The sequence below is a fragment of the Cherax quadricarinatus genome, chromosome 89, assembly GCF_038502225.1.
Source record: "Cherax quadricarinatus isolate ZL_2023a chromosome 89, ASM3850222v1, whole genome shotgun sequence".
Classification (NCBI taxonomy): domain Eukaryota; kingdom Metazoa; phylum Arthropoda; class Malacostraca; order Decapoda; family Parastacidae; genus Cherax; species Cherax quadricarinatus.
The window spans coordinates 7,513,327-7,541,038 of NC_091380.1; the positions used below are offsets into that span (position 1 = coordinate 7,513,327).

The 27,712-nt window shown below is 39.7% G+C and overlaps 1 protein-coding gene across 1 annotated transcript; it reads right to left on the bottom strand.

Moving 5' to 3' along the window:
• Positions 1 to 1,892: 1,892 nt before the first annotated feature.
• TM9SF4 (transmembrane 9 superfamily protein member 4) lies at positions 1,893 to 27,583 on the bottom strand. The gene is made up of 3 exons (XM_053788777.2): positions 26,869 to 27,583; positions 20,366 to 20,628; positions 1,893 to 3,018 (listed from the first exon to the last, which is right to left on the bottom strand). The coding sequence occupies exons 1-3, from the start codon at positions 27,469 to 27,471 to the stop codon at positions 2,022 to 2,024; spliced, it is 1,863 nt and encodes a 620-aa protein (XP_053644752.1). The 5' UTR covers positions 27,472 to 27,583; the 3' UTR covers positions 1,893 to 2,021.
• Between the last annotated feature and the right edge of the window lie 129 nt (positions 27,584 to 27,712).

The following is a 27,712-nucleotide window of genomic DNA, read 5'->3' on the forward strand; positions in this document are numbered from 1 at the left end:
CTCCCTCCCAGTACCACTACTGCTAAAACCCCAGTTCTCTTCTTTCACCCATCAGTATCACCTTCCCCATTCCCAACCAAGTTTAAGTGCATGTCTGCCCCCAGATTTCCCAGTCTTGAACCCCAACCAACCTCTATCACCACTGGGTGGTTAGGGCCCCTCAAAACACAGCAATAAGTAGAGATACTGACTGTGAGAACTAGGAGGCCCAGAGACATGGAAAAGCAAGTTGCTTGCCACTAGCCTTCTGACCCAATAAGTGCAAAATAACGAGAATAGAGAAGAAAGTCTCGATGGGATACGGCCAGTGCACTGAAAGAAAGAACAGGGAAGAAAGTGAGTAGACCAGATACTGAATACCATCTATGAGAGGCACTGCAGAGTACAAGGAGAAATATCAGGTAGTAAGCCACTATGCCACTGCTAAGGACTACCTCTGACACTAATTGACCAATTATTAGACTGAAATACTATAAAACACACTAAAATACAGTAATATGTCTAAACTGTCATTTAACACACAAAATGAATTTTTTAACAAATTGGCCACATCCCACCGAGGCAGGGTGACCTAAAAAGAAAAAGAAATGTTTCTCTTTTTAAATATAGTAATTTATACAGGAGAAAGGGTTACTACCCAACTGAAGAAGAATCAAGTCACAATATCATAAGTGAAACAATTCATAACTATCCCACAAATTGAAGAGAAAACTTTACAGTTTACTTGCAACTTGACAAGGACCAAGATGCCATTCTACTTCCTTCTTCAAACTGTGGGTTAGTTGTAAAAAGCTGTCATATATATGAAGTGAACCCTAATATTAAAGAAAACGTGAGAGTATATCTTCTAAATAATTTTGATCTTCCCTTACCACATGATACTGTCATCACCACCACTCAATCTTATCTGAGGATTTATACGTAAAGACGAAACATAGTGTGTGTTTGTGTGTGCTTGTTACTACTGCTGTTGCTAAGATAACAGACCAAGATAACTAATGTAGTAGTGTTAGGTAAATGGACACAGATGCAATTAATGAGATATTTTATCATAGCAACGTTTCGCTCTCCAGGAGCTTTGTCAAGCCATAACGACTTGACAAAGCTCCTGGAAAGTGAAACGTTGCCACAATAAAATGTCACGTTAGTTGCATGTGTGTCCTTTTATTGTGGCAACGTTTCGCTCTCCAGGAGCTTTGTCAAGCCGTAACGACTTGACAAAACTCCTGGAAAGCGAAACGTTGCCACAATAAAATGCCACATTAGTTGCCTCTGCATCCATTTACTTATTTTGCTGGTAATTCTACCATCACATTTCGTATCCTGGAGGCTGTAGCAAACTTTCCAAAATTTTGCCTTCAGCAACATTCATGGCTGCTTTCACTATGGTAAATGCCCAAGACTAACTCAAAAATATCGTATCTGATATGACTGACAGGAGCTAGTATTAATATCTGAAGGTTATTTGGCAGGATTAATCATTTATATTTTCACTTATAAAACATGCAGACTGAGCATTTTGTTTAAATTATACTATCAAGATAAATACAACGGCAAAAAAATTGCATGATGATCAATTCCCTTAAGGTATAAATTGCCATCTCAAAACTGCCTTAAAATACACCCATGGTTCCTCTGAATGGCTTGTAATCTCAAAATGAACCGACATTTTGTCTCATTTCACAACCAGAGGATCTTAATTGAACCTATTCCTTATCACAAAAGGAACTTATTTTTAAATGACATTCTGCAGATATTGGTAATCCCATTAACTTTTATGAAGACGAACTTGAGAATGACCTTCCAACGAATAATAAATTGGTCATAATATGCCATTTAAGCATGTTTTTTATTAAATAAAAGCATTAATTTAAAACAAATTGCAATCAGTGTATTGTATTACCATTTATTAAATTTGATGCTTGTGTATATAGCACAGTGGGACAAAAAAAAAAAAAAAAAAAAAAAGAAAGAAGAGGGTAATGTCTGTTTTCCTATACATGGTTTTGAAGCTGGGACTCTTAGTCAATTTTGACTGCTCCATAGATATTCCTAATAAAGAGATATGCTGCATAAAAGCCAACTGTTCCAGTAAGTAACCAGAAAGTCATAACCATAATTGTGGTGTAGCCAAAATACAGCAAGAGCGGAACAAACTCTGTGATCTCCAGCTTAGTAGTTAGGTAGAAAATGGAGTAAGCAGCAACGTACACGGCTGACCCACCAGAAGTGATAAGGCTGCGCCACCACCAGTGATAATCTTCGCCACATAGCTGAAAGTATGCCATCACTACGCTGATCTGGCCACATGAGATGACAAGGATCAAGAACACCAGGAACAAGAACCCAAATAAGTAATAAAACTGGTTCTCCCAAATTGCAGACAAGATGAAGAACAATTCAATAAACATGGCTCCAAAAGGCAGTACACCTGCCATAAGCAGGCACAACACAGGATGCATGTACCAAACTTGCTCTGGTACTTGTCGTGGTATCTGGTTGGTACGAACTGGGTGCTCGTAAGGCTGTTTTCGAAATCCAAAGAAGTAACCGATGAACGTAAGAGGCACCAAGACGCAGATCCACAGTGACAATAATGCCATCATTGTTGTGAATGGCACTGCTCCACTAGACTGTTTTCCCCAAATGAAGAAATTCAAGAAAAATCCAGTGCTAAATACAAAAGCAGGGTAAAGGGTGGCTGTCCAAAACGCTGCAGATTTCCACTGATGTCCGCGGAGAGTGCGGTACAGTCGACCAGACATATAACCAGCGACGAGACCCATGAAGACATAGAGCAAGATGCCAGCGGTCATGAGAGCACCACGAGACGCAGGGGAGAGCATGCCAAACATAGCTAGTATGATGGTAATGAGTGCCATACAGAAGATCTGCATGCCAGAGCCCACTAGAGCAGAGAAGAGCTTGGGGTAGCGGGGAGGTCGGAAAACATCACCATGCACCAGCTTCCATCCTGACTCTTCCAGAGTTTCTTCCAAACTTTCATCGGCATTATATCTGAAAAAACAATCACTATACAGAAGGCCACTGTATATAAAATCTTTTAAAATACAATGATATGACACACATTCATGAGATACTTGAAGAGACATGTACAGTGGAGCCTTGAGTTACGAACTTAATTTGTTCCAGAAGGCTCTTCGAGTGCCATTACCGAACAAATTTTTTCCCATAAGGAATAATGTAAATTAGATTAGTCTGTTTCAGACCCCCAAAAATACACTTACAGAAGCACTTACAAAAATACACTTACATAATTGTTTAAGTTGGGAGTTGTTCGAAACTCAAGGTGCCACTATATTTGTACAGTAAACAGTATTTTGAAACAAATTTGCACGGTGCTAATCAGCATACCGAGCTTACTATAAAGTGATATTAAATGCCACTTAAAATTATACAGAATATTTCAGAATTGTTAGTTTAACAGTTTAAAGATTAACAGTACAGTATATTACATTATGAAATAAGGAACCTTAAGGTCGCATCACCATAAAACAACGCAGCCCAAATTAACAGAGTATCGTAATGCATGTGATCCACAGTAATATGAAAAATGAATACGTTAAAAGTTCAATAAATACAATGAAATTTAAACAAACCAGGAAGCACAGAAAAGTAGGTAATGTTGCACAGTAATTCACAGTTTTGATAAATTCAGATTAACGTGGGCAATTTGCTGCATTTTTTTTTTTCCGTGGCTTGTGCAGGGTCCCCTATTTTACCCAAGGTGAATTTTGAACTACTCAGTCTTAACTTTTGCTAACTCTGCCTGGCAGACTGTTACGTAGTTCTCCTAAGAAAAATTTCCTGCACTGTGGTGTGATGAGCATAAAGCCAATACCTCTAATATGTTACCTCGATTTCTTGAGCTCTGCTCCAGACTATGTAGAACAACTCTTTCCAGGCTTTGGGACTGACTGCCTCAAAACTACATCTTTGTGAGGGATGGACTGATTACATTGTCTTTACATCTCTACTGCTTCTGCTGCTGCCTCTGCATTCGACTGAAGAAGCCTACAGTGTAGTTGAACATTTTATAATAAATATACCTAACTTCTGCACATGTCTTGTTTATCAACTTGCTGCTACTGTATATCATTCTCATATTCACATCTCTTGAAGCAGTTGGAGGTCTTTATTATCTGACGCCTAAAGTATCTCATACAATTTTTTTTTTTTTTTCAACAAGTCGGCCGTCTCCCACCGAGGCAGGGTGACCCAAAAAAGAAAGAAAATCCCCAAAAAGAAAATGCTTTCATCATCATTCAACACTTTCACCACACTCACACATTATCACTGCTTTTGCAGAGGTGCTCAGAATACAACAGTTTAGAAGCATATACGTATAAAGATACACAACATATCCCTCCAAACTGCTAATATCCCAAACCCCTCCTTTAAAGTGCAGGCATTGTACTTCCCATTTCCAGGACTCAAGTCCGACTATATGAAAATAACCGGTTTCCCTGAATCCCTTCACTAAATATTACCCTGCTCACACTCCAACAGATCGTCAGGTCCCAAATACCATTCGTCTCCATTCACTCCTATCTAACACGCTCACGCACGCTTGCTGGAAGTCCAAGCCCTGTCATATTTAACTTGACGATATGTTAGTACCATAGTCGTCAGTAAAACCAACAGTGCTCGAGAGCTCTGACTTGCTTCACTAATGGAATGGTTGGTATCAACTGCCTATAGAAATATTAAGAAAGGAAAATTAAAATGTGCTTTTTCACCTACCAAAATATTTTGTCATTCCTACTACAGTACCAAATACAACCTGTAGATGTGTTTTACCAGATACAGTGGAACCCTGGTGTTTGAACTTAATTGGTTCCATGGTGTTCGAAGTGCAAAAATTTCCACGTCCAAAACAGTATTTCCCAGGCTTTAATTGCTTCAAACACTGGAGATGTTGAACTGACTCTCCCAAAAGTCTCTGAGAGTTACATCAGTGTCAGAGGTCACTTCAAAGCACTTTTGTAAAAGGGGTTTTGTGTCAAGTTTTTACAAGTGAATTTTAAACAAATCAGTGTGTTCAGTTACCTCTTGTACATGACAATCAGGCACTTTCAACCCTTCCACACACTGGACTTCTCAGTGGAAGTGGCAGATGGATCACTCTCGAGTTACTGCCAGACAACCAAGCGGAATTCTTCAGATGTTTCGAATACTCTTTTGTAAATTCTTGGGAGTAAATTCTTGGGTAGCTACGGGAGTAATTTCTTGGGTAGCTTTGGGTAGAGGTCATTTTGATAAAGACCTGCCTTGTATGGGCCAGTAGGCCTTCTGCAGTGTTCCTCCATTCTTATGTTCTTAAAAATTGAAGGTAGCTGAAATGTCTAGCATAAAGTCTGCATAAGACCATCTACTGAAGGAAGATGTCTAGCATAAAGTCTGCATAAGACCATCTACTGAAGGAAGATGTCTAGCATAAAGTCTGCATAAGACCATCTACTGAAGGAAGATGTCTAGCATAAAGTCTGCATAAGACCATCTACTGAAGGAAGATGTCTAGCATAAAGTCTGCATAAGACCATCTACTGAAGGAAGATGTCTAGCATAAAGTCTGCATAAGACCATCTACTGAAGGAAGAAGTGTTTTCAGAGGGAACAGGACATAAAAGGTGGAAAAAATGTCAAGGGCTATATAAAAATTCCCAAATCAAATGCCAAGATAAAAAAAACATTTAACATCACATGCATTAGCTGAAGCAAGTCACACCAATGGCAAACCAAGTCCTACCAAAATTATTTTTTAAGTGTTCTAGAGATATTAAAAACTGTTTCATAATGCACAGAAAATACCTCAAATATGCCACAAAGGCAATAATTATGTAAAGTACTCTACTGGTAAAATTAAATTATATAATGTAAAAAATTTGGGGACAGATTTCCAAGTTAAATATGCTTCTTACCATATAAATATAAAGAAAACAAGATTACAGGTCTATTGTTGTCTATGAAAATCCCATCTGCAATAAGTAGTCTTCCACTGAGGTAGGGTGATGTGGCCCCTCAAAAAAAAATGAAACATATCCACCATCAATCATTCAACTGCTAACTTGCCAGAATGTCCTGACATCACAATTCAGATGACCCCCCCCCCCAAATGCAACATCCACATCCCTCCAGAGTGCGGGCACTATACTATCTCTAGAACCAATGTGGTTGCAAATATACTGTGTAACAATCATGAGCAAATTATGGTTGCAGTCCTACATGCCTCAATCACTAAATGGCTATGCAACCCAGCCATGCATAAACAAATAAAAATGGCATATGTAAGCCTCAACAGCTATATGCAGTATTTAATTAGGACCATCAGCCAAGGGCAAATAATTTTTCTTTTAGCTAATGTGTTTCCTAAAATGATGTGGATGCAAGACTCTTCAAACACATAATGGATCCCCCATTTAACCCTTAAACTGTCCAAATGTAGATCTTTGTTCACTTGCATGGCGCTCCGAATGTAGATCGATGTTTTATTTTACAAGCTTTCAAATGTAAAAAAAGTATTTCACTCACTACCTGAGTGAATGTAGATCTACATTCGGAGCACTAAATGAGTGAACATGGATCTATGTTTGGAGCACTACGTGAGTGAACATAGATCTACGTTCGGAGCACTATGCGAGTGAACGTAGATCTACGTTCAGAGCACTACGTGAGTGAACGTAGATCTACGTTCGGAGCACTATGTGAGTGAACATAGATCTACGTTCGGAGCACTACGTGAGTGAACATAGATCTATGTTCGGAGCACTATGCGAGTGACCGAAGATCTACGTTCAGAGCACTACGTGAGTGAACGTAGATCTACGTTCGGAGCACTAAGCAACTGAACACAGATCTACGTTTGGACAGTTTAAGAGTTAATAGCTTTGGGTAAGAGAACAAAATCCATTGAATGTGTTAGTAGTCTTATTTAGTCTCTGTTTTCCCTAGATTTACTGCATTTATTTATTACTTTACATTATTGGCAATAAAGCAAGGGCTTTACAAATATGCCCGAGTAATAACCCTCCCCATCTTGAGAGTACAAATCAGAGAAAATTACACACGCTTGCTCTCCCTCTGTGGGTATCTAGCTCTCTTGCAGTGCTCCCCTTCCTTTGTATTTGACTGGCTCGTTATCCTTATTTCTCACTTCTACCACTACCACTACTACTACCTCTTCTTCTTCTACTACAACTACTGATGAAATTAAGACACATGTGCGGCGTCTGGTTGTCTTTGTTGTGGACGTTTCGCCATCCAGTGGCTGGCTGGATGGCAAAACGTCTACGGTGGGGATGCCCGGGTGTTGTGCATGTGTCTTGGTTTCATCCTGTCGGTATTATATACAATTCTTGTACTACTACTACTACTACTACCACCTCCACCTCTTCTTGCCTATATATAGCCGTCCTGCTCCACCTCTGTTAGTGTGACTTTGTCAATGGTCCAAGCCGGACCGAAACGTCGTCATAAGCTTCTCTCTTTTATGTGCGGGTATTTGTGTATCGTTCCAGTCACGGTATTGTGCCTTTTTGTTATTTATTTTCAGAGAAAATTACAAAAAAATTATAAAAATTTCGAAAAAATGTTAGCAAGATTATTTATAGAACACACACACACAACACACACACACACACACACACACACACACACACACACACACACACACACACACACACACACACACACACACACACACATTCTGGAGAAATACCCTGACTTTGCTAGCTGTAAATAAAGCATTACCACATGTGTGCATGTGTGTGTGTGTGTGTGTGTGTGTGTGTGTGTGTGTGTGTGTGTGTGTGTGTGTGTGTGTGTGTGTGTGTGTGTGTGTGTGTGTGTGTGTGTGTGTGGTGTGTGTGTGTGGGTGTGTGTGAGGGTGTGTGTGTGGGTGTGTGTGAGGGTGTGTGTGTGTGGGTGTTGGTGTGTGTGTGTGTGGGTGTGTGTGTGTGGGTGTGCGTCCTTGTGTGTATGCATATATTTGTACGCTCGTGTGTGCACATGTCCGTGCGTGCGCCCTCGTGTGTGTATGTGCGCGCGCGCACTAGTGTGGGTGTATGATCCACTTAATATTTGTATTTATAACTCATTACAATTGTGACCAGGTGTGGACGTATCAGTGGTTCATTACTTTGTAATTTGTTCATGACTGTAACCATGTATAGGAGTGAAGCTGATTCATTACCTCTGTAACTTGCCATGATTAGTGACCAGATCTACTTGGAGTTCATTACCTTTGTAACTAGTTCAGCTATCATAACTTTGGGGTCCAGTCACTGGACCCATTATGTACCTTTGTAATCTTTTGACTACCGCCCACAGGATGGGTATGGGGTGCATAAAGATATTAAACTAAAGTAAGTAAGTAAGTAAGAGTGAGTGAGTGAGTGAGTGAGTGAGTGAGTGTGTGTGTGTGTGTGTGTGTGTGTGTGTGTGTGTGTGTGTGTGTGTGTGTGTGTGTGTGTGTGTGTGTGTGTGTGTGTGTGTGTGTGTGGTGTGTGTGACTCAACAATCAATATTTGCACCAATAACTCATTACAGTTGTGACCGGGTGTGGAAGTGTGAATTGCTCATTACTCTATAATTTGTTCATGATTGTAGCCAAAGTATAAACGTAAGTAACCATTCTACAGAATTCATTACCTTTGTAACTTGTGAGCTCATTACCTTTGTACCTAGTTCAGCTATCAAAACTTTGGGGGCCCAGTCCCTGGACCCATTACGTACCTCTGTAATCTGTAAATACCTTTGTAACTTGTCATGATTGTGACCAGACTTACCTGGAGTTCATTACCTTTGTAAATTGTGAGTTCATTACCTTTGTAAATTGTGAGTTCATTACCTCTGTAAATTGTGAGTTCATTACCTCTGTAACTTGCTCAGCTATCAAAACTTTGGAGTCCAGTCCCTGGACCAATTATGTACCTCTGTAATCTTTTGACTACCGCCCACAGGATGGGTATGGGGTGCATAATAAACATATTAAACTAACTAAAAACTAAATCCACCCACATACAGTGATTTTTTTTTTTAAATAATTTGAATTGTGAAGTACTGTAATGTGTACTGTGTTTTACTGTATAATACCACATCTGAAAGTGAACACAGGAATGCATGCATAGCTATCCACAATGATTTTCAAAAATAAATTGTACAGTGGACCCCCGGTTCGCGATGCTATCGGTATCCGATGCATTATATCACAAAAAATTTGCCTCGGTTCCTGTTACAAAACCCGGTATGCGATACGATTCATACGAGACATGTCCACGTGTGGCCTGAACTGCCCCGTGTGTGCCATTGTTTACAAGCCAGCCAGTGTGCGCGCATCTAAGGATACATCTGGAACATTTCATATTATCCATATTATCACTGTTTTTGGTGCTTGTTTCTGCAAAATAAGTCACCATGGGCCCCAAGAAAGCTTCTAGTGCCAACCCTGTGGTAAAAAGGGTGAGAATTAGTATGGAAATTAAGAAAGATTTTGAAGGGTTTGGGGTTAACCCTGAGAAGCTTATGCCAGTTGTGGAATCCATTGTGCCTACTTCAAAAATTAAGGAAATATGTGCACAGTGGATTGAACTGCAAACCTTTATGGATGAAAATCACCCTAACACAGCTATTGCAAGCCGTGCTGGTGACTATTACACTGACAATGTTGTGAACCACTTAAGGAAAGTCATATAGGAACGAGAGGTACAGGCCTCTATGGACAGATATGTTGTGTGACAGAAGTCCAGTGACTCTCAAGCTGGTCCTAGTGGCATTAAAAGAAGAAGGGAAGTAACCCCAGAAAAGGACTTGCTACCTCAAGTCCTAATGGAGGGGGATTCCCCTTCTAAACAATAAGTTCGACACTCTCCCCTCCTCCCATCCCATCAATCATCACCAGATCTTCATTAAAGGTAAGTGTCAATTATTCTATTGTTATTATTCTACTGTTATTGTTGTTATTGTAATTATTCTATTGCATTAAACTTAATATTTCATGTGGTAAAAGTTTTTTTTTTCATACTTTTGGGTGTCTTGCACGAATTAATTTGATTTCCATTATTTCTTATGGGGAAAATTGATTCGCTTTCCGATAATTTTGGTTTACGATGAGCTCTCAGGAACGGATTAATATCATGAACCGGGGGTCCACTGTATTGTGAAGCATTGCATTGTGTACAGTATTTTACTGTATAACACAACATCTGAAAGTACATAAACTGTTTTTAAATTAATATGCTAGCTAAATTGTAAAATGTTCTATTTTTTTTTTTTTTTTTTTATCACACTGGCCGATTCCCACCAAGGCAGGGTGGCCCGAAAAAGAAAAACTTTCACCATCATTCACTCCATCACTGTCTTGCCAGAAGGGTGCTTTACACTACAGTTTTTAAACTGCAACATTAACACCCCTCCTTCAGAGTGCAGGCACTGTACTTCCCATCTCCAGGACTCAAGTCCGGCCTGCCAGTTTCCCTGAATCCCTTCATAAATGTTACTTTGCTCACACTCCAACAGCACGTCAAGTATTAAAAACCATTTGTCTCCATTCACTCCTATCAAACACGCTCACGCATGCCTGCTGGAAGTCCAAGCCCCTCGCACACAAAACCTCCTTTACCCCCTCCCTCCAACCCTTCCTAGGCCGACCCCTACCCCGCCTTCCTTCCACTACAGACTGATACACTCTTGAAGTCATTCTGTTTCGCTCCATTCTCTCTACATGTCCGAACCACCTCAACAACCCTTCCTCAGCCCTCTGGACAACAGTTTTGGTAATCCCGCACCTCCTCCTAACTTCCAAACTACGAATTCTCTGCATTATATTCACACCACACATTGCCCTCAGACATGACATCTCCACTGCCTCCAGCCTTCTCCTCGCTGCAACATTCATCACCCATGCTTCACACCCATATAAGAGCGTTGGTAAAACTATACTCTCATACATTCCCCTCTTTGCCTCCAAGGACAAAGTTCTTTGTCTCCACAGACTCCTAAGTGCACCACTCACTCTTTTTCCCTCATCAATTCTATGATTCACCTCATCTTTCATAGACCCATCCGCTGACACGTCCACTCCCAAATATCTGAATACGTTCACCTCCTCCATACTCTCTCCCTCCAATCTGATATTCAATCTTTCATCACCTAATCTTTTTGTTATCCTCATAACCTTACTCTTTCCTGTATTCACCTTTAATTTTCTTCTTTTGCACACCCTACCAAATTCATCCACCAATCTCTGCAGCTTCTCTTCAGAATCTCCCAAGAGCACAGTGTCATCAGCAAAGAGCAGCTGTGACAACTCCCACTTTGTGTGTGATTCTTTATCTTTTAACTCCACGCCTCTTGCCAAGACCCTCGCATTTACTTCTCTTACAACCCCATCTACAAATATATTAAACAACCACGGTGACATCACACATCCTTGTCTAAGGCCTACTTTTACTGGGAAATAATTTCCCTCTTTCCTACATACTCTAACTTGAGCCTCACTATCCTCGTAAAAACTCTTCACTGCTTTCAGTAACCTACCTCCTACACCATACACTTGCAACATCTGCCACATTGCCCCCCTATCCACCCTGTCATATGCCTTTTCCAAATCCATAAATGCCACAAAGACCTCTTTAGCCTTATCTAAATACTGTTCACTTATATGTTTCACTGTAAACACCTGGTCCACACACCCCCTACCTTTCCTAAAGCCTCCTTGTTCATCTGCTATCCTGTTCTATATATTTATATTTATATTGGTAACTTCTGCTGAATACTGGACTTATCCAACCCATGCTATACTCTACTCCATATTTTATTTGAAATGCTAAGCCTATTGATTTGTATGGCTCAAGGAATGATGGGGGCATCGATCATATCTGATCAACCAGGATATGGCTTGTATGCTGGATTGCGTGTGGCCCGCAGTAACAGCCTGGTTGATCAGGCCCTGATCCACTGTGAGGCCTTGTTGGGGACCGGGCTTTGGGGGGTATTGACCCCAAGGCACACCAGTCAACTGTGAAATTACACTTGCCTGGTAACCATTCGGTCCACCATGCTGTAGCAGCCTGTAGGATGTACAGGATCCTGTGGATACAGTACTACATGGTGCAGAATCTTGCCTAGTTTCCTCTCTCTTTTTTTTTTTTCAACAAACCGGCCATATCCCACCGAGGCAGGGTGGCCCAAAAAGAAAAATGAAAGTTTCTCTTTTTAAATTTAGTAATTTATACAGGAGAAGGGGTTACTAACCCCTTGCTCCCGGCATTTTAGTCGCCTCTTACAACACGCATGGCTTACGGAGGAAGAATTTTGTTCCACTTCCCCATGGAGATAACAGGAAATAAACAAGAACAAGAACTAGTAAGAAAACAGAAGAAATCAAGAGGGGTGTGTGTATATATATGCTTGTACATGTATATGTAGTGTGACCTAAGTGTAAGAAGTAGTAGCAAGACGTACCTGAAATCTTGCATGTTTATGAGACAGAAAAATGGACACCAACAATCCAACCATCATGGCAGGACGGTAGTAACTCCCTGGGTGGTTGCCATCTACCAACGTACTTCCTAGGAGTTTCCTCTTTAAGATTTTGCTGTGAGGATGCAAGTGACACCCCATTTTGAGTTTCTCATGGTACTCTTCCAGACCAAAACACTGCTGCCTATCTATTTTCTCCTTCACTCTCCTTACCCCAAGAAAGGCATGCTTCACTTATGCATGATATAGTCTCACTCTAACTTTGACATAAAAATAGTTAAAAAAAAAATCTTCCACATATGATAAGTGCTTAAGTATAACTCAGTGTTATGTATAGGTTGACCTGACTTCGTTAAAATATCCTAAATTTTTATGTATATCTTATGTATAAATCTACGCCTGTCTTTGAGAGGCTTTAAAAGGTTGAAATCAAGACACACAGAGGGCAAATTTCTAGGTTTTCCCCTTGACTGTAATCTTAAATTTCAGTCCCACACCCATCATATAGCCAAGAAAATCTCCAAATCAGTAAGAATCCTTTCCAAGATATGATACTATGTACCCCAGATGACACTCTTTACCCTGTACCACTCTCTGATAGTATATCCTTACCTTACCTATGGTATTTGTGCCTGGGACTCAACCACAGCTAACCACTTTAGACCCTTAATAACCCAATAAAAAGCTGCTGTGCTAGATAGCACATCCCACCACTTTTCAAAAGATTGAACTTGCTAAATATACAAGGCATACACTCATATTATTGTGCCTACTACATATACAGAACACTAAACTCCACTGTAAACCCTCCACTAAAGCTACTCCTTGACAGTTACAACAGAATACACAGTCACAATACAAGGCATAAGGCACTTTTCAACATCTCTCGAGTCAGTCTCTCATTATACAAGAACGCTATGCACATAAAGGGCCCGAAGATCTGGAACTCGCTACCAGAACAGGTCAAGGATCCCCTGACAACTTATAAATTTAGGACTTAGCTAAAAAAAATCTTATCTCTCAACATTAACCAAATTAACCAAAACATCTGCTAATTAGTTTTATTATGTGACCTCTAGGCTCTTAATTCTGCCAATTCATAAAATATTACCACCTGAGCTATTACTTGTAATATAGATATCGTGTGCAATTTCAAGATTATTTTACGGAACCTTACTCCACCTTACTACCTCACATTTGTATTCAGCTTAAATAAGTTTGTAAAACAGTTAACCACTATTTCTTGTCTAGTTTTAAGTATAGTTACTATGTATTTATTATCTTGTCTAGTTTTAAGTATAGTTACTATGTATTTATTATCTTGTCTAGTTTTAAGTATAGTTACTATGTATTTATTATCTTGTCTAGTTTTAAGTATAGTTACTATGTATTTATTATCTTGTCTAGTTTTAAGTATAGTTACTATGTATTTATTATCTTGTCTAGTTTTAAGTATAGTTACTATGTATTTATTATCTTGTCTAGTTTTAAGTATAGTTACTATGTATGCTGGTTTTCTTTTTCTGTCTCATAAACACGCTAGATAACAGGGATATCTTGCTACTCCTACTTACACTTTGGTCACACTTCACAGACACGCACATGCATATACATATATACATACATCTAGGTTTTTCTCCTTTTTCTAAATAGCTCTTGTTCTTTTTTTTATTTCTTCTATTGTCCATGGGGAAGTGGAAAAGAATCTTTCCTCCGTAAGCCATGCGTGTCGTATGAGGCGACTAAAATGCCGGGAGCAATGGGCTAGTAACCCCTTCTCCTGTATACATTTACTAAAAAAGAGAAGAAGAAAAACTTTATAAAACTGGGATGCTTAAGTGTGCGTGGATGTAGTGCGGATGACAAGAAACAGATGATTGCTGATGTTATGAATGAAAAGAAGTTGGATGTCCTGGCTCTAAGCGAAACAAAGCTGAAGGGGGTAGGAGAGTTTCAGTGGGGGGAAATAAATGGGATTAAATCTGGAGTATCTGAGAGAGTTAGAGCTAAGGAAGGGGTAGCAGTAATGTTAAATGATCAGTTATGGAAGGAGAAAAGAGAATATGAATGTGTAAATTCAAGAATTATGTGGATTAAAGTAAAGGTTGGATGCGAGAAGTGGGTCATAATAAGCGTGTATGCACCTGGAGAAGAGAGGAATGCAGAGGAGAGAGAGAGATTTTGGGAGATGTTAAGTGAATGTATAGGAGCCTTTGAACCAAGTGAGAGAGTAATTGTGGTAGGGGACCTGAATGCTAAAGTAGGAGATACTTTTAGAGAGGGTGTGGTAGGTAAGTTTGGGGTGCCAGGTGTAAATGATAATGGGAGCCCTTTGATTGAACTTTGTATAGAAAGGGGTTTAGTTATAGGTAATACATATTTTAAGAAAAAGAGGATAAATAAGTATACACGATATGATGTAGGGCGAAATGACAGTAGTTTGTTGGATTATGTATTGGTAGATAAAAGACTGTTGAGTAGACTTCAGGATGTACATGTTTATAGAGGGGCCACAGATATATCAGATCACTTTCTAGTTGTAGCTACACTGAGAGTAAAAGGTAGATGGGATACAAGGAGAATAGAAGCATCAGGGAAGAGAGAGGTGAAGGTTTATAAACTAAAAGAGGAGGCAGTTAGGGTAAGATATAAACAGCTATTGGAGGATAGATGGGCTAATGAGAGCATAGGCAATGGGATCGAAGAGGTATGGGGTAGGTTTAAAAATGTAGTGTTAGAGTGTTCAGCAGAAGTTTGTGGTTACAGGAAAGTGGGTGCAGGAGGGAAGAGGAGCGATTGGTGGAATGATGATGTAAAGAGAGTAGTAAGGGAGAAAAAGTTAGCATATGAGAAGTTTTTACAAAGTAGAAGTGATGCAAGGAGGGAAGAGTATATGGAGAAAAAGAGAGAGGTTAAGAGAGTGGTGAAGCAATGTAAAAAGAGAGCAAATGAGGGAGTGGGTGAGATGTTATCAACAAATTTTGTTGAGAATAAGAAAAAGTTTTGGAGTGAGATTAACAAGTTAAGAAAGCCTAGAGAACAAATGGATTTGTCAGTTAAAAATAGGAGAGGAGAGTTATTAAATGGAGAGTTAGAGGTATTGGGAAGATGGAGGGAATATTTTGAGGAATTGTTAAATGTTGACGAAGATAGGGAAGCTGTGATTTCGTGTATAGGGCAAGGAGGAATAACATCTTGTAGGAGTGAGGAAGAGCCAGTTGTGAGTGTGGGGGAAGTTCGTGAGGCAGTAGGTAAAATGAAAGGGGGTAAGGCAGCCGGGATTGATGGGATAAAGAAATGTTAAAAGCAAGTGGGGATATAGTTTTGGAGTGGTTGGTGCAATTATTTAATAAATGTATGGAAGAGGGTAAGGTACCTAGCGATTGGCAGAGAGCATGCATAGTTCCTTTGTATAAAGGCAAAGGGGATAAAAGAGAGTGCAAAAATTATAGGGGGATAAGTCTGTTGAGTGTACCTGGTAAAGTGTATGGTAGAGTTATAATTGAAAGAATTAAGAGTAAGATGGAGAATAGGATAGCAGATGAACAAGGAGGCTTTAGGAAAGGTAGGGGGTGTGTGGACCAGGTGTTTACAGTGAAACATATAAGTGAACAGTATTTAGATAAGGCTAAAGAGGTCTTTGTGGCATTTATGGATTTGGAAAAGGCATATGACAGGGTGGATAGGGGGGCAATGTGGCAGATGTTGCAAGTGTATGGTGTAGGAGGTAGGTTACTGAAAGCAGTGAAGAGTTTTTACGAGGATAGTGAGGCTCAAGTTAGAGTATGTAGGAAAGAGGGAAATTTTTTCCCAGTAAAAGTAGGCCTTAGACAAGGATGTGTGATGTCACCGTGGTTGTTTAATATATTTATAGATGGGGTTGTAAGAGAAGTAAATGCGAGGGTCTTGGCAAGAGGCGTGGAGTTAAAAGATAAAGAATCACACACAAAGTGGGAGTGGTCACAGCTGCTCTTTGCTGATGACACTGTGCTTTTGGGAGATTCTGAAGAGAAGCTGCAGAGATTGGTGGATGAATTTGGTAGGGTGTGCAAAAGAAGAAAATTAAAGGTGAATACAGGAAAGAGTAAGGTTATGAGGATAACAAAAAGATTAGGTGATGAAAGATTGAATATCAGATTGGAGGGAGAGAGTATGGAGGAGGTGAACGTATTCAGATATTTGGGAGTGGACGTGTCAGCGGATGGGTCTATGAAAGATGAGGTGAATCATAGAATTGATGAGGGAAAAAGAGTGAGTGGTGCACTTAGGAGTCTGTGGAGACAAAGAACTTTGTCCTTGGAGGCAAAGAGGGGAATGTATGAGAGTATAGTTTTACCAACGCTCTTATATGGGTGTGAAGCGTGGGTGATGAATGTTGCAGCGAGGAGAAGGCTGGAGGCAGTGGAGATGTCATGTCTGAGGGCAATGTGTGGTGTGAATATAATGCAGAGAATTCGTAGTTTGGAAGTTAGGAGGAGGTGCGGGATTACCAAAACTGTTGTCCAGAGGGCTGAGGAAGGGTTGTTGAGGTGGTTCGGACATGTAGAGAGAATGGAGCGAAACAGAATGACTTCAAGAGTGTATCAGTCTGTAGTGGAAGGAAGGCGGGGTAGGGGTCGGCCTAGGAAGGGTTGGAGGGAGGGGGTAAAGGAGGTTTTGTGTGCGAGGGGCTTGGACTTCCAGCAGGCATGCGTGAGCGTGTTTGATAGGAGTGAATGGAGTCAAATGGTTTTTAATACTTGACGTGCTGTTGGAGTGTGAGCAAAGTAACATTTATGAAGGGATTCAGGGAAACCGGCAGGCCGGACTTGAGTCCTGGAGATGGGAAGTACAGTGCCTGCACTCTGAAGGAGGGGTGTTAATGTTGCAGTTTAAAAACTGTAGTGTAAAGCACCCTTCTGGCAAGACAGTGATGGAGTGAATGATGGTGAAAGTTTTTCTTTTTCGGGCCACCCTGCCTTGGTGGGAATCGGCCAGTGTGATAATAATAATAATAATACTATGTATTTATTATCTTGTCTAGTTTTAAGTATAGTTACTATGTATTTATTATCTTGTCTAGTTTTAAGTATAGTTACTATGTATTTATTATCTTGTCTAGTTTTAATTAGATACTATGTAGTATTTGGATTCTTCTGCCCACTGTAATTACACATTGTAACCTTTAGATAGAAATAAACTTTATCTTATATCTAAATGTTTCTCATGTGGAAAATACTTTAGATACAAGATGAAAAAATAGTACTGAAAACCCACAACTAAGTGATAATATTTTTGAAATATGCGAGGAAAAAAACAGGAAATATTTAGCAAACACTTCAAAAACACAAGAATAGAGGAGCATTGTAGTAGGGCTGGTTTCTCATGCCAGACAGGTCCTACTCACACCCAACCATTACATTAGAACATATGGTTGGTAAGAAGCTAGGAGAAGCCCTGGCCCTGGATGCTGGCTGTTGTGAGAAGGATTTTGGACAGGCAGCTGACAACTTCTGTTGTCCTCTCCTTATTCTTGCTCATGTTACTGTACTCAAACACACAACTTGTCCTCCCTCGCCACACAAGCTTGTACAACTACTGGATGTCTCTAAAGAGAAACCTTTCAAGGGTTATATATTTTTTATTTTATTAACACATCGGCTGTTTCCCACCAAGGCAGGGTGGCCCGAAAAAAAAACTTTCACCATCATTCAATCACTGTCTTGCCAGAGGTGCGCTTACACTACAGTTATAAAACTTCAACATTAACACCCCTCCTTTAGAGTGTAGACACTGTACTTCCCATCTCCAGGACTCAAGTCCGGCCTGACGGTTTCCCTGAATCCCTTCATAAATATAACCCTACTCACACTCCAACAGCACATCAAGTCCTAAAAACTATTCGTCTCCATTTGCTCCTAACACGCTCATGCATGCTTGCTGGCAGTCCAAGCCCCTTGTACACAAAACCTCCTTTATCCCCTCCCTTTCAAGGATATGAGAAAGAAACAGAACAGCTAAACGACAGAAGAGAGGACATTTACCAAAGGAGGCAGTACAAGGGCTCAGACATTAGCAACACTAACCACATTATTATTCATCACTATGGACTCAGAGTGCACATACACCTACTTTAAACACTGATGAACTAACTAAAAACACAGTTATAAATGGCACTTACGAATCTACCCTGGTAATTAAGTATCTTCCCCAAATTAACATTCTGAGACCTCTTCTCAAGTTCCTCTATATCAATGATTTATCAAATGCTACCCAACAAATAAACTTGAGTTTAAAATAGAAAAAAATATTCTAGTTTCTCTTCCAGCGGCTCAGCGCTGCTGTTCAGAGAGGTAATGTCTGCTGTATTTTGGGCACGCATTATAATCAGTGACAAACACGTAACAATATGTACTAGACATGTATCTCTCACACCTCATGTACTGTATATGCCATCTTTATATCAACAAAGTATCTCTTAAATCTTTTGTACCATATTATGTAATAAAATATACCTATTGGTAAAAAAGAATGAAAAGATGGGGTGGTAGGGGAAGTGGAATATTCAAATGGTTTTGGGAAGAAATCCAAATATTCTTCCTTTAAGCCTTTTTACCCACTTCTATATATATCTAGGAATAAAATATTTCCACAGTCATCAAAATGAATGAATATGAAGTACAGAAAAAGGATTAAGTTCCTTGGTCTGCTCTTAGTTAATAAATAAAAATTAATGCTCATACTCAGCTCAGCAGTTATATTCCCAGTGTATATTATCACCATTCCGTTTCTCTAATTTACACATACACCTACCATCCGATTTACGACCTGCTCGACATACGACCACTCGACTTACGACCATGTTTTTTATGCCAGATTTCTGGGAAATAAACAACTGTTTGTGTTGTACATAGTGTTTATCCTAAACCTTAAGGTATAAAATAAAGTACTAACAACATAAAAACTAAAGTAAAAAATGAAATACGACAATAAAACAATAAAACAAAATCACTACAAAAGTGTGATGTTGATATTCAGTAGTAAGGTTCAACTTATGTCCATTTTGACTTACGATAGGTTTGTCGGAACCAAGCTTGGTCGTAAGTCGGATGGTGCCTGTACCTTATCTACGGAATTTGTGCCTGGGGGTTCTATCTCTGCTCTTCACTTCAAAACAATTATCCCACAAAAGGCAGCCTTAAAAATCACCATAAACTTGTATCTTTTCCAGTACACTATTTCCTATCTAAGATCTCTAGATTCTTTTATTATGAATATCATTCATATTCATTACTATTCCCTCTACATCTTCACAAGAATTCATTGTAAAACTGATGCTGATTTAAGACATTTCCTGGAATTTTTTTTTTAAGTAGAACACTGGCATTACACTAGAAATAAATACCTCTGGTATTTAATCATATCTGAATCTCGACAGAAACTTACATTTCACATTAATAAATGTTTTGTAAAGAAAAGAAAATGTAGGTTAGTCTTGAGGATGTGAATAATAAGCAAACAGGAAACTCTGCAATGTTTAAACAGAGTAAGGGAAGAGGATGTTGCAAAGGAAATTATGATATGATAACATTTAAGGTGGATTATGGTTACCAAGTGTGGGGTAGGCCTACAACATACAAGGATTGAATTCCTTAAAAGTATTACCCATTACCCATGAATAAGTTTATCCCTTATTTTTTACCTAAAAAAATGTAATTTAAAAACTTCAATTTTTACAAGAGAATTTAAGTAGTTTTTACTGATAGAAAATAAGTATTTTTAATTAATTTTATTCAGTTTAACTCTGTTTAACACTTTCTCTGTTCCTACAAATTAATTTCATCGACACTGCTCAATAATAAATGAATAAACGTATAGTACTAACCTGGCAATATCTCGCCGCAGAGTACGGATCATGATCATGGTGAGAATGCCAGAGAGGAAGAACACCACTACTAGAGAATTAACGATGGAGAACCAATGTATTTGAACGTCTGTCATTTGGAGGTAGATGTCCCAGCGAGAGGCCCACCTCACTGTAGATTCTTGCCATTCCACTGAGTAAGTGAAAACAACATCGGTAGCTCCTATCTCCTTCACTTCTTGGGGATTGTGCTTCTCAGGGAAAGAGCAGTGACCATCTGTTTCCTTAAAACACAAAACAACGATAAATGAAACATCAGAGGCACAATGAATGTGGTAGCTGCATATACTGTATACCATATTTTGCACTGCAGTATTAATGTAGCAGATTACATAAAAAAAAAAAAGGGCCTTTCTCTTGGGTAAAATTAAATTACAATACACACCATAAAACCTTGTTTTACTAAAGCCCCTCAAGGGAGGTTCCTTGATGCTGGTGAGGGGCTCTTGATCTAGGGAATTGGATCTGTGCTCCAGTTCCTTGAATTAAGCCTGAATATCTTCCATCACCCCCCCCCCTGTTACAGGCACTGTATAATCCCTATGGGTTTAGTGCTCTCCCATGATTATAATAATGTTTTACTAAAGAATTACCATAAAAATAAAACCCAAGTGGCTTGAGTAAATCTTATGTATGTTAAAACTACTATCATACTCTGATACATTTACATATGATTTTTGTCCTGGCTAGTTTTGAGAGATCTGGTCAAGTCTCTCTGATGCATGATCAGTCAGGCTGTTGCTATTTTTGGCTAAAATTTGTTCCAACAAACCTAAACAGTTACCACATACTGGCTGATGTGGCAGGAACATGTCAATTCTCACTTTTATGTATACCGCACAAATGAAAGGTCCGACAAAATAAAGTACAGTCCACCAGGACTTTCTGAAAACTGTAACAATAATCGTCCTTAAAAGAAATGTCGAACAACACCGAATGAAAACTTAGTAACAATTTCAAACTTCCATTTTCCTCCGCACTTCACTTCTGACTACAGGAGACGTGTCCACTTCCTAAACACTTCCACCTATAGGTATGTCATGCTTCCATTTGAGGGAGAACGGCTGACAATGTTACCAAGATACTAGCTCATTAGAAAATAAGCCTGGTCTCTAACCAGGATCATCAGGCCTATCAGGGACCTACTGAAGGGGAGACCAGTCAGGATGCTGAAAACCAGCATGGGTATGTATGTTATCCCATGTGGACGGGGAGGGAACTAAGTGTACATGGGCAAGGCAGCCAGATGTTTAGACTGATGAGTGAGAAAGAGAGAGAGTGCATGTGCAGCTGAGACAGCTTTCATAATGCTTGTGCAATACGGTAATTGAAGGATGATGTGACAAAGCGTACATGGGTGAGGGAGCCAGATGTCTAGACCAGTGAGAGTGAGAGTGCATGTGTAGCCAAGACAGCATTAGTAATGCTTGTATGATGCAACAACAAGCAAAGGCCTTGATGAAATTGAAAGAAGCCAAACTGGTTTTAAAGGAGGGTAAACTGCTCAAGCAACAATGTATCGAGGATGATTACTGTTTACCGACCTAATACAGCATATACTATACCTGTTCTACCAACCTACTTCATTATACGTATATCTGTATACATAATTAGATTTAGGTAGCAATATCCCTGCTCGTGTGTACCTAACACTAGCTTTTATCAAATTATTCTTTTTTCAACAAACCAGCCGTATCCCACTGAAGCAGTGAGGCCCAAAATTTTATTATTATTATTATTATTATTAACACACTGGCCGATTCCCACCAAGGCAGGGTGGCCCGAAAAAGAAAAACTTTCACCATCATTCACTCCATCACTGTCTTGCCAGAAGGGTGCTTTACACTACAGTTTTTAAACTGCAACATTAACACCCCTCCTTCAGAGTGCAGGCACTGTACTTCCCATCTCCAGGACTCAAGTCCGGCCTGCCGGTTTCCCTGAATCCCTTCATAAATGTTACTTTGCTCACACTCCAACAGCACGTCAAGTATTAAAAACCATTTGTCTCCATTGACTCCTATCAAACACGCTCACGCATGCTTGCTGGAAGTCCAAGCCCCTCGCACACAAAACTTCCTTTACCCCCTCCCTCCAACCTTTTCTAGGCCGACCCCTACCCCGCCTTCCTTCCACTTCAGACTGTACAATATATTATGTCTCACACTGTATTCTCCTCTCATTTTAAACAACGTTCTAGTTTTGAAAATAAAGGCTTGGCCTTTTAACCCTTAAGCTGTGTACGAGGTACCTGTACACAGGAGATCAATCTATATTCAACGTACCAAACCTGCACGCCTAGTTTTCATGAATGCTAGTATACCACCTGCTTCAGCTCAACTGTTTGGGTCTCTTCCCACTTCCTCACACCTGCAAAAAAATCTAAGACTATGCAGATTCCTGCAGTGCATTATGGGTTCTAAATTTAGCAATGCCTCATTAACACACGAAAGCAATGAAACCAGAATCTGTTGTGTCAATACCAGCTTCCTTGTCAGCAAACAGGGTGTGGAACTGGAAGAAAGATACCTGTATTTATACCAAATTTATTATAATTTCATGATATCAACAGTGGAATTCAGCTGAAAACAACACTGTACAGTTAACCTAGGATAACTCAATAACGTCAGTGTGACTTAGATCAATCTAAACTATGGAACTGAACACCTTCCATCTAGGCTGCATGACTGAACATCCCAAGACAACTTCTCTACTTCTACCAAGGATGAGGGACTGCACTTCTTTGGCTGTCTTCAATATACTAGTCACCTCTGTATTTGAGTGAAGAAGCGTGCTGTGAAGGCAAAATATCATTGCAATAAAGGAACCTAAATGTTGCACATGTGTCCTATCTACAAAAATAACATATCAGTACAAGGATAATGATTATACGTGATAATATATTAATATTAGTATATTAATGAAAAAATAATGCAATTATGTACAGTAGTTGGATAACTCGTCACTATATTGTACGGACTCTCTTCACTTACAGATGTACTTGTTTACCGACATCTTGGACTTACGATGGGCTCTCTGACTAGTATGCATACCTAAATAATGTATATTACAGCTGATTTCCTCTATTCTGTATATTACAATATACAGTACACTACTGCATAAATATTTAAAAATATACCAGAAATGCTATAAATGGGGCAAAGGTGACATTAAAACAATATCAAAGATGGTTGACACAAACTCACTATCATTATAGTATGCTCCTCACTTAGTGACGAATTCATTTACCAACATGGTCTTAGGAACGAAACTCCGTCGTTAAGTGAGGAGAGGCTGTATTTTACCAAGTCACTGAGCTTGCCAGCTTGATAACTTGCTGACATCAGTGACTTAGAAATTTGGCAAGCTCACTGGATATCACAAATGAATTTCATAGATACCTGAGACAGAACAGGACTGACACCATTCCATCCATCTATCAACATCATTCAGGAAGTATCACATGTCTATGATTTTGGTTAGGCTACAAATACAACTGGAGAATTTGCACCACCAGCTGATGTAGACCAAACTAAATGTAGACTTAGTCAGGAACTTTGTCACACTATGCATCACTACAGTGGACCCTCGACTAACGATCAGCTCCCAAATCGACCAGTTATGTAAGTGTATTTTTGTAAGTGCTTTTGTACGTGAATTTTTGGGGGTCTGAAACGGACTAATCTATTTCACAATATTCCTTATGGGAACAAATTCGGTCGGTATCGGCACCTGAACAGACGTCTGAAATGAAATAATATCGTTAGTCGAGGGTCCACTGTATATATAAACAGGAATGTGAAAAATACAAGAATTTATATACAATTCACTTTGAAATATCATAATATTTCAACTATTTAGTCAAATATCCTGACTTTGCATACTCAACAGAGCATGTGATACTTTGAGTTTGGGTTGTTCATTACAAACATTTTGTTTATATCTTGACAAATTTGGTGAAACCAAATGTCCTGGTGGCTAACGCTTCACACAGCGAGGGTCTGGGTTCGATTTCCAGCCAGGGTAGAAACATTGGGAGTGTTTCTTTACACCTGTTGTCTATGTTCACCCATCAGCGTAAAATGGGTACCTGGGTGTTAGTGGACTGGTGTGGGTCACATCCTGGGTGTTAGTGGACTGGTGTGGGTCACATCCTGGGTGTTAGTGGACTGGTGTGGGTCACATCCTGGGTGTTAGTGGACTGGTGTGGGTCACATCCTGGGTGTTAGTGGACTGGTGTGGGTCACATCCTGGGTGTTAGTGGACTGGTGTGGGTCACATCCTGGGTGTTAGTGGACTGGTGTGTGACACATCCTGGGTGTTAGCAGACTGGTGTGGGTCACATCCTGGGTGTTAGTGGACTGATGTGGGTCACATCCTGGGTGTTAGTGGACTGGTGTGGGTCACATCCTGGGACAAAACTGACATAATTTGTGGGAAATGCTCAGCATAACAAGGGACTTTCTATATAGTAGTATGTCACTGATGTCAGCTATAGTCTGTATACCTTGTACATGTACTTGTAGTAAATAAAATTATTATTATTATTATTATTATTATTATTATCACAAGAATCATTCTTTCCTCCCCATTGTGAGGTAATATACTCAGCCCATCCTCAGATTCTTAGTTAGTTTCATACTTACTCATTATAGCTACAGTAGTAGTTTCAACATGGTTGTCTCATTCTTTAACTTGTCAGTTTTCTAAACCATTTATCACATACATGTGTGCAGAACCACCACTGTGAAAAAATAGTGAAAATTCCAATCACTTTTGTGATTTCTCATATTATCAGAAACTTCCTTGACAATGTGGGAAATCACAAAAGCAATTGATATTTCACTATTTTTTCAGTGGTTTTTCTTCATATTGTGATATCACCTGTTTACTGAGATCTTACTGCACATACATGTATATTAACCCTTAAACTGTCCAAACGTACTTATACGTTCGGAGCGCTAGCAGTGCGAAGGTAGATCAATGTTTGGACAGTTTAAGGGTTAAAGGAGACGATGAAGGTGTAAATGCCTCGTTCACTCATAAACGTGAACAGCTTTAGTTAACTGCATTCGTTAAATACGTTTATTTAGGCACAGGTACACTTAAGCACAATTATCAAAGAGTAAATTACCCAGGGTAATCGAAAAAAGTAAAGTGATTTATTTCCACTGGGGCCCTTGATGGTGTGGAAAGTCAAATCTTAGAGTCAGAGACAATTTAGTTAGGTCATACAGAGTTATTGCCTCTTTACATTGTAATTCGAGTGTATGATAGTATTTTTATATAGTTAACAGTGGTACCTCAAGTTTCGTACAGCTCTCAACTCGAACAATTATGTCAGTGTTTTTGTAAGTGTATTTTTGGGGGTTTGAAATGAACTAATCTAACTCACATTATTCCTCATGGGAACAAATTTGTTCAGTAACTGCACTTGAACAGCCTTCTGGAACAAATTATGGCCGAAACTGGGGGTACCACTGTACCAGCAAGATACACTCAAGATAAATACTGTCGTTCTTTATCGAAAATTTGCCTGACAAAAATACCACTAAGCCAACATAGTTCAAAAGCATAATAATCTGCTCATGCTGAATTAAAAAATGACGAATACACGAACAAAATTAAAAATCAACTGGAACAAAAAGTTAAGGAACACTTCATGGTACAATATTGTAGTTTAACTTATCACAAGTCATGAGGAATCGCTGTAACTAAATGTGCATTAATGTTGGTAGAATTACCGACAATATGATAGGAAAAAGGACACGTGCAACCAATGTGACATTCTACTGTTGCAACGTTTCACTCTCTCGGAGCTTTATCGAGGCCATTACGGCTTGACCATGGTCCTGGAGAATGAAATATTATTATAATCATGGGGGAGTGCTAAACCTGTAGGATTATACAGCGCCTGTGGGAGATTACCTGGAGAGAGTTCCGGGGGTCAACGCCCCCGCGGCCCGGTCTGTGACCAGGCCTCCTTAGGTCAGTGTCCCAGGATGCGACCCACACCAGTTCACTAACACCCAGGATGCGACCCACACCAGTCGACTAACACCCAGGTACCCATTTTACTGATGGGGAACATAGACAACAGGTGGAAAGAAACACGTCCAATGTTTCTACTCTGGCTGGGAGGGAAGGTATTCAGGCTCAATTCAGGGAACTGGAGCATAGATCCAATTCCCTAGATCAAGAGCCCCTCACCAACATCAAGGAACTTCCCTTGGGGGGGGGTACCGTTGTCAGAATAAAATGTCTAATTAGCTGCCCGTCCTTTTATATAACATTATATCTGAACGCTGACATAAACCTACGACTGAAATATGAATCGACTATTATTTTTTAATTAACACATTGGCCGTTTCCCACCAAGGTGACCTGAAAAAGAAAAACTTTCACCATCATTCACTCCACTGATTATTCATTCACTTCCCCCGACCACAAGTGGCGATATTCACCTTTATCTCGGAGAGACTGACGCTACTCTCCTCGACTTCAAACCGAACCACACGGAAGTTGACGTTATCATCCGTCTGATACGAGAGGATAAAACGCAGGTGGTTATTAACATAGACTTTATCGTTATAGATATACCCGAGCTTATAGCCCCGTTCGTAGACTTGTTCGTGGGTATCCATCATGGTAAATTTCGTGGCGCAGGGCAGGTTATCGACCAATAAATGAACATAATACTCATGTCTGATCCTATTAGCCACCTCTTTAGCCTCTTTCTCATTCCATATAATAGGGTCATTAACGTGATGACAGAGTAATCTGCATGGGGTATTAACAGCCATTTTCACATCATAAGGGGTATTGACGATCCTGTCCCCCCTTAGTACCTCCCCTAGGTTCTCAGACTTGTAAATTGTGCCATTTTGAGGGCGACATAACTGGAGGGAATAATATTCATAAGGAAGTTGTGTCTGGGAACTCGTCATCTTGACAGCCTTAACATCCACAGCATCTTTCCTCTTAAACTCCACCGGTGCTACTCCAGGCACATAAAAACTCCATGAAACCCGCACCACCAGTGTCAGAAATATAATGGAGTACCACATGGCGTCCTCTACACCACTAAACTACGGGAAAAACATCAAAAAATGTGGATGGGTTGACCCCCAGACTCAGCCGTTGCCAACACAACAAACTGCTGGTGGTCGCTTATGTCACAACATCGTCAACCACAACCTCTAACTTTATTATTCAATCCCAATCATATTTTCTAACCAAAAGTAAGATAAGATAAGATAAGATTTCGTTCGGATTTTTAACCCCGGAGGGTTAGCCACCCAGGATAAC